The sequence below is a fragment of the Amblyraja radiata genome, chromosome 12 (assembly GCF_010909765.2).
Source record: "Amblyraja radiata isolate CabotCenter1 chromosome 12, sAmbRad1.1.pri, whole genome shotgun sequence".
In the NCBI taxonomy this organism is placed as follows: Eukaryota; Metazoa; Chordata; class Chondrichthyes; order Rajiformes; family Rajidae; genus Amblyraja; species Amblyraja radiata.
The window spans coordinates 36,870,925-36,884,885 of record NC_045967.1 but is presented as its reverse complement, the minus strand read 5'-3'; the positions used below and the strand labels follow the sequence as shown (position 1 = coordinate 36,884,885).

General features: G+C 46.9%; 1 protein-coding gene across 1 annotated transcript in view; it reads right to left on the bottom strand.

The window, feature by feature from the left end:
* The window catches only part of LOC116979080 (exocyst complex component 1-like), a 40,087-nt gene extending 26,416 nt beyond the window's left edge, over window positions 1-13,671 (bottom strand). The window contains exons 1-3 of the mRNA XM_033030529.1: window positions 13,198-13,671; window positions 5,244-5,374; window positions 4,071-4,230 (exon numbers count right to left, since the gene is read on the bottom strand). Coding sequence (XP_032886420.1) covers window positions 4,071-4,230; window positions 5,244-5,374; window positions 13,198-13,321 — 415 coding nt within the window. The 5' untranslated portion in view covers window positions 13,322-13,671. The remainder of the gene's footprint in view (window positions 1-4,070; window positions 4,231-5,243; window positions 5,375-13,197) is intronic.
* Window positions 13,672-13,961: the final 290 nt, after the last annotated feature.

Here is a 13,961-nt window from a genome sequence, read left to right as displayed (position 1 = left end):
GCGTCTATGGCCTTCACCCTGCTGCCCCAGCACACGATAGTGAAGATGGCACTGGCCACCACCGATTGATAGAACGTCTGCAGCATCTTATTGCAAACGTTGAAGGAGAAGAATCTTCTCAAAAAGTACAGCTGGCTCAGTCCCTTCTTGCACAGGGCCTCAGTGTTCCTGGACGTCCAGTTTCCTGTCCAGGTAAACTCCAAGGTATTTGTACTCCTTGGTAAACTGCACATCCACACCATCGTTGGAGGCAGGGGACGGGGTGATCCTCTCATTCTAAGTCCACCACTAACTCATTAGTCTTGTCGGTGCTGAGCTGCAGGTGATTCAACCCACACCACTCAACAAAGTTTTGACTACACCTCTGTATTCAGCTTCCCTCCCCTCACTGATGGAGCCCACAATTGCAGTCATCTGAAAACATCTGCAAGGGGCAGGAATCCGAGTTATAACTGAAGTACGAGATGGTGACAGGAAGGGAGAGGTGACTGTCCCCTCTGGGGCCCGTGTTGCTCGCTACCATGTCTGAGTTCTGTAGCCTGATATACTGTGGTCGTCCAGTCAGGTAGTTGGTGATTCAGGACACCCGCATCTTCGTTAGTTTGCTCCCTAGCAGTGCTTCTCATCTTATCCAGGTGAGCATAGGAATGATGGTGATGGTGTCCTCAACTCCCATCTTTGTTTGTTAACCGAACTGCAGAGGGTCCAGGTAGGGTTTAACCCAGGGTCGCAGGTGAGTGAGCATCAGCCTCTCCAGGGATTTCATGATGTGTGAAGTCAGCGCCACCAGTCTGTAGTCATTGGAGCTGGGACACGTCCTCGTTGGAACCAGGCAGGATGTCTTCCACATGGAGAACTCCACACAACTGGCTGCCACACACCGTGAATATCCAAGCGCTGACACCATCGGGACCCGTGACATTTCCTGGGCAGTCTGATTAGCTCTTTCCTCACCTGCTTAGCCTTGATGGTCAGGTGCAACAAAGAAAGGGCAGAGGAAGTGGACCAGGGGGATTGAGGGGGAAGTGTCTGTCGGGGAGCAGGTGGGCAGAGGCCACTCCATCAAATCTATTAAAAAACAAGTTTAGCTTGTGGCCCAGTCCTGATTGTTTTCTCTCCCCAAGCCACTGGTCATCTTGTAGCTTGTAATACTCTTCATACCGCTCCACACATCCCTCATGTGGCCCTACTGACGTTTCAGCTCTAGCTCTCTCCTGTAGTTGTCCTTGCCGTCTTAGTCCTGCCTTCAGATCTTTTTTGCACCTGTTTCACCTCCTCCCTTTCACCATTTCTGAAGGCCCTCTTCTGGTTGAGAAGGGCCTTTATGTTATCCCAGTCACTATTAAACTGAGTTTCCATGCAGGCTATCTGGGTGTATGGAAACAGCCTTCAATATCTGCTTCTGCCACTGCTCTGAGACATGCTGCAGTAACATTTAGAAAGGGAATCTAATAAATCTGAGTAGGTGTGACCCAAGCTTCCCTTTGTCCAGTTCAAGTCTGCATCTTAAATCTCTGGGTAAAGCTTGTTAAAATGTAGGTGGCATGATTAGTAAGTTTTTGATGACACCAAAATTGGTGGTATGTCAAGGAAAAACAAGTCTTGACCCGAAATGTTGTCTGTCCATTCCCTCCATAGATAAGGCCTTATCCACTGAGCTTCTCCAACAGTGTTTTCGCTCAAGATTTTAGCATCTGCATCTTGTGTCTTCAGTGAAAAAGGATCTAGATCAGTTGGAAAAGTGAACAAAGGAATGGCTGAAAAGGATGTGGTGGTTCCAATTCCATTGATAATAATGGCAGCCAAGAAGACACACCTCTACTGCCTGAGAAGACGGTTTGGCATGTCTCCGGTGACTCTTACATACTTTTAGAAACATAGAAACATAGAAATTAGGTGCAGGAGTAGGCCATTCGGCCCTTCGAGCCTGCACCGCCATTCAATATGATCATGGCTGACATGCTCCTACTACACTTCATGCTGCCTCAAAAAGCAGCCAACATAATCAGACTGGTCCCACCCCAGCGTTCTGTTCTCCCTGCTCCCATCCAGCAGAAGGTACAGAAGCTTGAAAGCACTTCCCATCAGACTCAGGAACTACTTCTTCTTCTCTGCTATCAGTCCTCTGAACAGTCCTTCCATAATCTAGAACACTGGCCGATTTACCTCTACCCCATTGAAAACATTGAACTTTGTCTAAGAAACTGATGTACTACAATGCTGAGAACTATATTCTGCAATCTGTATTTTTCCCTTTGCTCTATTTATTGTAGTTCAGTTTCAACTGATTGTATCCATGTACGGTATTTTGGATCTGTTTGGATAGCATACAAAACAAAGCTTTTCACTGTACCTCAGTACATGTGACAATAATAAACCTAAATTAATGCTGAGGTCCGGCATTGAGCAGTAATAATAAAACTGCATTTCCAACTACATTCACCCATTTGTGCCAAGCGTATGATCCAATATGGCTCCCTTCTAAAATTCCACCATTACAGAAGCTTGTCTTAAGCCAAGGTACACACAAAATGCTGGAGTAACTCAGTGGGACAGGCAGCATCTGTTCCCATTATATACCCTCCAGCTCTGCCCTCAAGTCTACGAAATTAAAAATAGAACATTCCTGACACAAAATTGGTTGAACAATTCATCGCCGTATTTGATTGAAGTTATACATGACTTTCACCACTAAAACTAATTATACCAAGATGATCCTTGAATGAAAACATTCATCTTCTTTCTCCACCACACATGACCTTTTTACAATCAATTTTCCCACTATTTCCACAATCATCTCCTACAAAAGATGCGAGGATCACACTGACATTTTTGTCACCAAAACCGTAGTTATCCATTCCACTGTACCTGTTATTTCCGTCACTTCCTAGACAATGAGCGAACATACCTTAATACCTCTCAATAGTTCAATCCTGATATCACATATTTTTCTTCTCCGCTCATTTTGTGTTCACTCCAAATCCCACTGATCCATTACATCGGTGCTTGGGACCTTTGACAGCTCTTCCAATGACAGCAGTTAATTTTAAACCAATCACCCAGTTTTTAAACCCTTCCATAAACCTCTCTCCAACTACACACTCCAAGCCTTCTGTCCTTCCCCTACCATCATGTTTTAGTCGACCTTTCCTATCAGTCCCAGAACTTTCCTAACAATTTGCACACTCTGGAATTTAAATTCTCGACCACAGGCAGATGCATTGTTCTAACCCATGGAATCCAGAGGGAGGGAGGGAGGAGAAAGTGGGGAGCACCCCTGTTAGCTGTGTTCCCCTGTCGCAGTCACAAGACTGAGCCATTGGTACAAACTCGAGAACACCAATGCCACCATGTGGCCAAGACAGGGCTTCCGGGAAGAAGCCCGAGTGCCTCAACTAAGGCTTAGACTGAGTGGCCGAGGCAAGCCTGTGACAGTAGTGTCTGCCCATGGACAAGGGACTGCACCCACACAGAGGCAAAGACTAACCCGCCTCTTCAGGCCCAAAGCTGTGCTGCCTGGATAAGTCTGAGACCGCCAGTGCCTCCTCTAAGGGTGAACTGCAGGTAGAAGCCAGAGATCACCACGTCTCCTCCTTCGAGGCTAGGTCTGAGCTGCCGGGACAAGCCGGAGATCGCTAATGCCTCCGGACTTCTGCCCTAACAACGAGGGACAGCACCTCCATGCAATCCTGGACCTTCTTGTCACTGTAAATAAAACATATCACATAAGTTCACCCCATTGTAAGTGTCGGTGTTGTCACTGCCGAATTTGGTGTCGTGTCCCTGATGCCACAATATCTAAAGTCCATCCTGGAACCTATTGACTCCTTTGAAATGAGTCTTTAGCTTGACCTGTTAGATATTGTTAGAAATTCCAGAGTTGGGCCTCTGCCACACAAGCTATCACCGCAATATTGAAATACAGCTGTGCTATAAATTCTATAGCCCATTCTAATGGTATAACCAATGGTATAACCAAAAATAATTCACATTTTAAACACACTCCATTTTAAATCTTTATCAAGTGTTTCATTAACAGGAAGTTAAAATAATACATTTGTTGATTTTACCTTCTAATATCTGAGAACTGATGTTTATAAACTTAATTCTGCCATGCATATAACGTCGATTGAGCTTGAAGAGGCAGGACATAAAACTATTTTTCTCTCCAGAATTGCTGGTAATCCACTTGTATAATTTATCAAACTGCAAATCGAATTCAGGGTTATCCTTTGAAAATAAAATAGAACATCAAAAGAGTAAATAAATATACAAAGATTTGAACAACAGTAGGCCTCTTGACCCCTCTGCCATTCCATAAGGTCACGGCTGCTCCAATAAGCGAGTTCGGTATTCCAACTGCGCATGCCCAGGTCATATGTCACTGGAGATAAACATTCTCGGCAGCTAAGCTGCTGCATGTAAACAGACCTGCGTTTCATCCGTAGTCAGGATCGAACTGGGTCTCCGGCGCTGCTCCAACTCCCCAGAAACCATTTCCCTGACGGGCCAGGGACCGTCAGCTGCACCTCTCGTTTTATCCAGAGGTCTCAACCCGAAAAGTCACCTATTCCTTTTCTCCAATGATGCTGCCTGCCCCGCTGAGGGGGAGAGGGATGGGGAGAGAGGAACTCACTATCGTGGCTTCACTGCAAGTCCCGGACACCCCGTCTCCGCAATAACTCCCCTGCGCTAGGACAATCTCTCCAACCCCCCCCCCCCCCCATCCCAGACTGGAGGGAGGGACTGGGGGACATTGCCCGTCTCTGCAACCAACGTGCAAAACCTGGCACTCCCCTCGGAATGTTAAACTAAACACACCTGTGAGCAAAATGCAAACATGCATGTCTTTCATCCCCTCTTCTCTCTCCCCCACCTCTCATCGTCTCCCCGCCAGTCCAGTCTCTCCCCGTCACCCACTCGCATCTGCCCCCTCTCTCTCGCTGTTACACCCTGCTCTCCTGCTACCTAGCACCTCCGCTTGCTTTTTTTTCTCGAATGAACTTTTACAAATTCCATGATTCCTTGCGTTTTTCGGAATACTGAACTCCCTTACTGTAACCTTGACTTTGGATTTGTGCCTTCTGCTTTTGATCTTTGTCTTCATTGTTGAGTGGCACCTATTTTTCTGCCTAAAGTGGACAATTATATTAAGTTCTCATATCATTCTGATTACCAGTTCTTTAGGTTCTCATATTATTCTGATTACCAGTGACAAAAGAATACAATCATTCTTCTTCTACCTTATATGCATCTTTTCCATCAACCAGAAGTAGATCCTCAAATGACCACCATGCCACCTGTTTGTATGCATCACCTTTATCAGCTTTTTTAAATTTCACAAGGGAAGCTTGATATGGACGATCAGTTGAGACTACACAAGGAAATAAATGTAGAATCATTACACCTATTGGCAGGATGCTTTAACAATAAAAAACATAAATTATACTTGATTAATTTCCGTCCATCCGAGTTTAACCATTTCGATCAGCAGAAGTAAAAGGTTAGCTCAGGTGAACTTAAAAGTTTGCAATTTTTCTCTATCACGCATAGGGTTCTCAATAAGGTTGGGTGATTCAATTAAAATTAGCAAGCAATTGGGTTTGCAAATATCTCTTCAGATTTTCTGCCCCTTCATTTTCAATGGTTAAAAATGGAGCTTGTCTAGTTTCATTGCTTTCCTGTTTGTACTTTGAGCCTCATTAATAACATCTTAGATATGGATAGGACTGCAAAACTGTCAAAAGTTGGAATACAATCCTAATATGGCCTGCAAGCCGATCGCCTTTGTGGAATTGTGAAGGTCACTGGAAATCTGCCAGTCAGGTTGTAGTCAGAACGTCCTGTCCTGGAGAAGCAGTTGAAAGATTTTTTTTAAATTGTTCTTAATATTCTCTCAATTTATGTAAATATATTGAGCAGGATCTGCTAGAAGCTGAAGAAAAGGTTACTCACAAAACTTACACCTTATAGGTCTCATTGCCTAATTGGATTAAAGTTCAATATTTCTGACCATGAACATTCACAAGTCCCTCTATTTAGTTATACAGGTGCACAACCTTTTATCCGGAGTTCCGGAAACCGAAAAGCTCCGAAAACCGGACATTTTTTCCAGGATGTCGTCTGCACACCAAAGCTCGCGTTTGGCGCCAAACTTGACCCGAAACGACCCACGGTTAACCCAGGTCTGTACTACTGTAGCGGCTGCCTCCTCCCCCGGAGACCGGGGAGACACTTAAACATCTGTAAATCATTGCTTAAATGTTAGTCAGTTAGTTTGGAGGGCTTTTATGTGAAGAGGGGGGGTGAAGGGGGAAACTTTAATTCTTAGTCCCCTACCTGGTCGGAGAGGCGGGGAGCGGGCAATGCCTTACCGGGTCGTCGTGCAGTAAGCTCCGGGGCGCTGTGGCCGCCGACTCCCAACATCGCGGAGCTGGGGCTGCGGGCGTCCGGCCGCGGGCGGCGCCGGTTGTAGCTCCGACCCCGGCAACTCTACCCCTGGCTGCGCTGCGTTCCAAATCCAGCGCCGCCCGCAGCCCCAGCTCCGCGATATTGTGTGTCGGCGGCCACAGCGATCCGGAGCTTACCGCACGGCGACCCGATAAGGCACTGCCCGCTCCCCGCTGGTATCCCAGCGCTGCGACGCCGCCGACTCCCAACATCGCGGAGCTGGGGCTGCGGGCGTCTGGCCGCGGGCGGTGCTGGATTTGGAGCGCCGCGCAGCCAGGGGTAGAGTTGCCGGGGTCGGAGCTTTAACCGGCGCCGCCCGCGGCCGGACGCCCGCAGCCCCCAGCTCCGCGATGTTGGGAGTCGGCGGCCACAGCGCTCCGGAGCTTACTGCACGGCGACCCAGTAAGGCATTGCCCGCTCCCCGCCTCTCCGACCAGGTAGGGGACTAAGAATTAAAGTTTCCCCCTTCAACCCCCCCATAAAATCCCTCCAAACTAACTGACTAACATTTAAGCAATGATTTACAATGATTCCCCGGTCTCCGGGGAGGAGGCAGCCGCTCCACACTTTTCAAGCTGCCCGTGCTACCTACCTCATCTACGCTAAAAATCTTCCATTCGGAAATCCGAAAAATTCCGAAATCCGAGAAGTGTCTGGTCCCAAGGCTTTCGGATAAAAGGTTGTGCACCTGTACTTTAAATTAACATTCCTAGTTAAAGTGTTGTAAATGAATGAGCGAAGTATAAGAAATAAAGTGGATGAGCTTGAGGCTCAGTTAGAAATTGCCAAGTATGGTGTTGTGGGAATTACAGAGACATGGCTGCAAGAGGACCAGGCCTGGGAACTGAATTTTCAGGGGTATATGTCCTATCGAAAAGACAGACAAGTGTGCAGAGGAGGTGGTGTAGCTCTGTTGATAAGGAATGAAATTCAGTCCCTTGCGAGGGGTGACATAGAATCAGATGATGTAAAGTCAGTACGGATAGAACTGAGGAATTGTATGGGTAAAAAGACCCTAATGGGAGTTATCTAAAGGCCCCCCAAAACAGTAGGCTGGATTTAGGGTGCAAGTTAAAATTGGCATGTAGCAAAGATAATGCTATGGTGGTTATGGGAGATTTCAACATGCAAGTAGAATGGAAAAATCAGGTTGGTACTGGACTCCAAAAAAGGGAGTTTGTGGAGTGCCTCCGAGATGGATTCTTAGAGCAGCTTGTACTGGAGTCTACCAGGGAGAAGGCAATTCTGGATTTAGTGTTGTGTAATGAACCGGATTTGATAAGGGAACTCAAGATAAAGGAGCCATTAGGAGGTAGTGACCATAATATGATGTTGTAATCTACAATTTGAGAGGGAGAAGGGAAAATTCAGTTCCCAGCCCTGGTCCTCTTGCAGCCATGTCTCTGTAATTCCCACAACACTAGTAGACGACATCGTCGGGAGCTCGCAGGTCACAGGTTGGTGACCTGTTTTTCCGGAGCTCCCGCAGCAACAGCTTCATCCGCTGGACTGGAGGGTGGCAGCTTCGACCAATTATAAAAGATGAAATAGCGGCACATTTGGATAGCAGTAACAGGATCGGTCTGAGTCAGCATCGATTTGCGAAGGGGAAATCATGCTTGACTAATCTTCCGGAATTTTTTGAGGATGTAACAAGGAAAATGGGCAAGGGAGGACCAGTGGATGTAGTGTACCTGGACTTTCAGAAAGCATTTGATGAGGTTCCACATAGGAGATTAGTGGGCAAAATTAAAGCACATGGTATTGGGGGTACGGTACTGACATGGATAGAAAATTGGTTGGCAGACAGGAAACAAAGAGTAGGGATTAACAGGTCCCTTTCAGAATGGCAGGCAGTGACTAGTGGGATACCGCAAGGTTCAGTGCTGGGACCGCAGCTATTTACAATATACATTAATGATTTAGATGAAGGGATTAAAAGTAACATTAGCAAATTTGCAGATGACACAAAGCTGGGTGGCAGTGTGAAGTGTGAGGAGAATGATTCTTCTTCTTGCGTATGGCGTGCACAGCCTAAAGTTGTAGAACAACTTGTTTTATTTGATCTTATTTGATTGTGCACACCGGGTTGATTGCATTCTTCGAAACAGGGTGGACCACGTGAAGGTTGCAATCTCCCACCCCAAAGGAGGATGCAGGGTGACTTGGACAGGTTGGGTGAGTGGGCAGATGCAGTGGATAAATGTGAGGTTATCCACTTTGGTGGCAAAAAGCAGGAAGGCAGATTACTATCTGAATGGTGTCAAGTTGGGAAAAGGTGAAGTACAATGAGATCTGGGGGTCCTTGTTCACCAGTCACTGAAAGTAAGCGTGCAGGTACAGCAGGCAGTGAAGAAAGTTAATGGCATGTTGGCCTTCATAACAAGAGAAGTTGAGTATAGGAGCAAAGAGGTCCTTTTGCAGTTCTGCAGGGCCCTAGTGAGACCATACCTGAGTATTGTGTGCAGTTTTGGTCTCCAAATTTGAGGAATGACATTCTTGCTATAGAGGGAGTGCAGCGTTGGTTCACAAGGTTAATTCCTGGGATGGCGGGACATATGTTGATCAAATGGAGCAGCTGGGCTTGTATACTCTGGAATTTAGGAGGATGAGAGGGCATCTTATTGAAACATAAGATTATTATGGGATTAGACACGCTAGAGGCAGGAAACATGTTCCCCATGTTGGGGGAATCCAGAACCTGGGTCCAGTTTACGAATTAGGGGTCGGCCATTTAGAACGGAGATGAGGAAAAACGTTTTCACCCAGAGAGTTGTGAATCTGTGGAATTCTCTGCATCAGAAGGCAGTGGAGGCCAATTCTCTGGATGCTTTCAAAAGAGTTAGATAGAGCTCTTAACGTTAGCAGTCAGGGGATATGGCGAGAAGGCAGGAACGGGATACTGATTGTGGATGATCAGCCATGATCATATTGAATGGCAGTGCTGGCTCTTATACTATTGGCCAATTTAGTATGTGACAAAATGGAGGATCTCTGCCTTTGCAAAGCCTGCCAGTCATCTTTCTGCAAAAAGCTGCAAAGCCAAGTGGCTGGACCCTGGGAGGAAGTCAAGCACAGGGTGATGTCCAGATGTCCCCTCAATTGTTAATATGTGTGAGGGTTTTGCAGAAAGAGCTGAGCCTGGCTGCAAATGCATGACCAGGATTGGTTACAGAATGGGGTGGTGGTGTAAAAGTATTGTTAACTATGTTGCCAGGTCTTTGCATTTTGTGATTGGTTAAAGCATGGAGCCTTGCTCGAATTGTTTATGTTACCTGGGGAAATGTTTCTTTACACTGGTGAACTGTCTTCCAACTAGAACCTTCTGTGGAAACAATGTAATGAGGTATTTTGTGATTGGGTTAGGGAGCTCTCAATAAATGTATTATATGATTTTTATTTGTGATTGGCTTGTAGGGGTTGCCGCCCCCCCCCCCCCCCCCATCATGTATTTTGCGCCACGGGTCCGATACTGTATAAAAGAGGGGACACCACATGGGTCGAAGTAGAACTTCTAGGGTAGCACTAGGGGCCGTGCTGACCGTCTGGAAGTGTCTATTCGCACGAGGCTGAAGGGCTTGGACAAATAGAGACAAGGATCGGACCCGCAGTGTTGGTTAGGTATCGTATTGGAAGTTCATTTGTGATTGAGAATAAATAAGTTTAGTTGATCCAGTGCTTGACTGAACTAGACTAACGGGGTAAGCTTTAGGATCATAATTACAGCTCGACGGGCCGAATGGCCTACTCCTGCGCCTATTGTCTATTGATTACTTCATCTATAAACCAATCACCTCAATGCATGCAAGACTAAAGCTTGGAAGCATTTTCTGTCAGGGTTTCCAAATGGCAAATATTTATGTGCTAATTAATGATTCCTCCCCGTTGGATTACAACCTTGTCCTGGTCAGGGAGCTTGTGTGTCTCAGTGACACCTAGAGCTATGTCTCCTGTTAGGGTCTCCCTTGCTGGACAGGGCGAAGGGTAGAGGCGAGACGAAGAGCGATCCACTGGTCCTCCGGGTTGGTGGTTGAGCACAGGGCTAACAACCCTGTCTCGTAAAAGAAATATGTTACGGAAACAGCAACTGAAGGAATCAACAGGAGTGAAGGACCTTCGTTGCTGCCCTACATGCCAGGAGGCATAATAGGCAGTAAGTAAGTGTAATGATTCTCCAACATAGGGCAATTACCTAGTTGTTGGAGCAGGGATCATTTTAAAGCAGACAGCATTTGCCACCAATACTGAGAACTGAAAAGAATGGGGATTTCTATGCATATACAAATTCACATGAATATCAGGCTCCTGTAAGTGATTCAGCGTGCCTTCATTACACTTCAACTGCAATTAAGGGAATTTATTTGAATTGGCATAAGTTTTTAATGTATTGGTTCCAGCATAAAGTTAAAGTGGTTTAAAAAAAAGCCTATTAAGCGTCGGTTATAACTTAGCAACAGTTTGATTTGATTGGATAAAATTTATTGTCATTCAAACCTAGGTTTGAACGAAATATCATTTCTACAGTTTTTTACATTACAAAACAATCCAAGACCCACACTTAACACAGTTTACATAAACATCCATCACAGTGAGTCTCCAACATCTCCTCACTGTGATGGAAGGCAAAGTCTTTATCTCTTCCCTTTGTTCCTTCTCCCGTGGTCCAGCAGTCCAACTGCAGTGTCGAGGCGAACTGGGGCTCTGATGTTAAAGCCCCCGGCGGGCGATGGTAAGTCCTGAGGCCATTTAAGCCACGCCGGGCGATGTTAGGCCCCGGCTCCATGTCCTTTAAACCCGCGATTCCAGCGGGAGAAGTCGCCGTTGCGGAGCTCGGAAAAGCGGTCTCCCACCAGGGACTTGGAGCTCCCGATGTTCCCGTCCACCGTGTCTGCGGCCGGTGCCTCTGAACTCCAAAGTCGGGTCGCAGCCGCACGCCACCACAGCTCTTCCCGCTCCGAAGTTGGCCAGCTCCGCGATCTCAGTTCCACAGGCTCTACAACTGGAGCCCTCAGGTTAGTCCCGGCCAGAGGTCGCCTCCGGCTCCACGATGTTAGGCCCAACAACATCCGAGACCCGACAGGGAATAGTCGGGTCCCCGCACAGGGAAGAGAGTTGCCACTCACTCTCCCAAAAACTTCCACAAGTTTATGTTTTGGCCCGCACGTGCCACTGCAGGTTGTGCAACTGTCTCAGCTCTAGCAGCCCAGGTTTGATTCAGACCTCCAGTGTTTTTTGTGTCACGCTTACAGGTTCTCCCTGTGAGGAAGATTCAAGTTTCCCTCCTATATTCAATAAACATCTGGAAAGTAGCGTAATTGCTTCAATTGCAGTTGGGCACAAGGAGGATTGGACCCATTACGAGGGTAAATTACAGGAAAATAACAAGAATGAGCCTGGCTCACTGGATTGAGTGACCATCCTCGATAACAATCAGCACGGGAGCACCTCAAGCCTGCGTGCTCAGCCCCCTGCTGTACTCACTCTATACTCATGACTGTGTAACCAGACATAGTGCGAACTCGCCGACGACACCACTGTTGTGGAACGAATCACAGATGTCACAAAGTGAGATCGACCGATTGACCAAATTGTGCCAGCACAACAAGCTGGCTCTCAACACCAGTAAAAGCAAGGAACTGATTGTGGACTTTGGAAGGGGTAGGATAGGGACCCACAATCCTGTTTATATGGCGGAAGGGGTAATAAAACTTCAAATTCCTGGGCATGCATATTTCCGAAGATCTTTCCTGGTCCCAGCACACTGATGCAATTATAAAGAAGGCACATCAGCGGCTCTACTTCTTGAGAAGATTACGGAGAGTCGGTATGTCAAGGAGGATTCTCTCGAACTTCTACAGGTGCACAGTAGAGAGCATACTGGCTGGCTGTATCGTGGCATGGTTTGGCAAATTGAAAGTCCAGGAGCTGAAAAGACCTCAGAAAGTAGTGATCACTGCTCTGACTTCCCCACCATCGAAGGGATCTATCGCAATCGCTGCCTCAAAAAGGCTGCCAACATCATCAAAGACCCACACCATCCTGGTCACACTCATTTCACCGTTGCCATCGGGAAAAGGTACAGGAGCCTGAAATCTGCAACATCCAGGTTTAGGAACAGATTCTTCCCCACAGCCATCAGGCTATTAGACACAACATCAAATAAGCTCTGAACAATAACAATAATTAATAATAATATATTATTATTATTGCACTATGTTTATTTATTGTGTATATATGGCCTATGGTCTATAGACACACATAACTTTTATCTTCCGTTTTGATTTATGTTTACATGTTCTGTTGTGCTGCAAGTAAGAATTTCATTGTCCTATCTGGGACACATGACAATAAAACTCTCTTGACTAGAAAGCATGGTTTGGGAACAGCTCCACCGGAGACTAAAACCTTTGCAAAACATAAAATGCTGGAGTAACTCAGCGGTTCAGGCAGCATCTGTAGAGGAAATGGACAGACATTTTGGTTCGGGACCCTTCTTTGGACTTCAATCGGTCTGAAAAAGAGTCACGGCCCGAAACTTCCCTCCACGAATACTGCTTGACCTACTTAGTTTCTCCAGCACTTTGTATTTTGCTCAGCATTCCAGCATCTGTAGTGCCGTATGTCTCCGACTAAAACTTTAGAACGCGCAATGCACCAGTTCCTCGCATAAACTTCAAACCGAATGGCAATTCGCTGCTAAGGACCTCCTTGCAAACTATCCAGTTCAGAATCGCACAGCTTACGCACCTGCGGCACACACTATGCAATTTTTCCTCTTCTTTCCAGCTTTCCATGCATACACCAAGCCCAGCAGCCTTTCTTCCTGCGGTGTGAAAAAATCCTTCTGCAACTGGTTCCTAACGGCGATCATGGCAGATGCAGAGAGGACAGAAACAACGGGTCCGTGTTCGCTTTCGCTTGAAACCAACTCAGGAACTCTCAGAGGACGAGATAACTGTTCATAGCAGAGTGTTCACTGAGAGTGCAACCAGCGCGGAGAATTAAAAAATAAAACTCAATATATGTTTTGTTTTTTTGTGTCGTTGTTGATGGTACAATACAGAAATAAACCGTGTGTTACTGCACAAGAGCGGGTTCCTGTTCACACATCCGGCCTCGACCTTCACCAACTGACGGGCGTTCGCTGCCGACAGGAGCGCGAGGGAAATCCCGCGCGTGCAGCTCGGCCTCCTGACTGAGTCGAGGCTGGGCGGCTCCGCCCTGACCAACTGACATGCGAGCCGGTGGGCGGGGCAACGTAGAGGCAGGGAAGGTACACACAAATGCTGGAGAAACTCAGCGGGTGCAGCAGCATCTATGGAGCGAAGGAAATAGGTAACGTTTCGGGCCGAAACCCTTCTTCAGACCAAAGATCTTATGCTTCAGACTGATAGGGAGGGGGGGGAGGGGAGAAGGAAGGAAAAAGGAGGAGGAGGAGCCCGAGGGCTGAGGAAGGGGAGGAGACAGCAAGGTGCTAACAAAATTGGGGGAGAATTTTGTTAGCCCTTGCT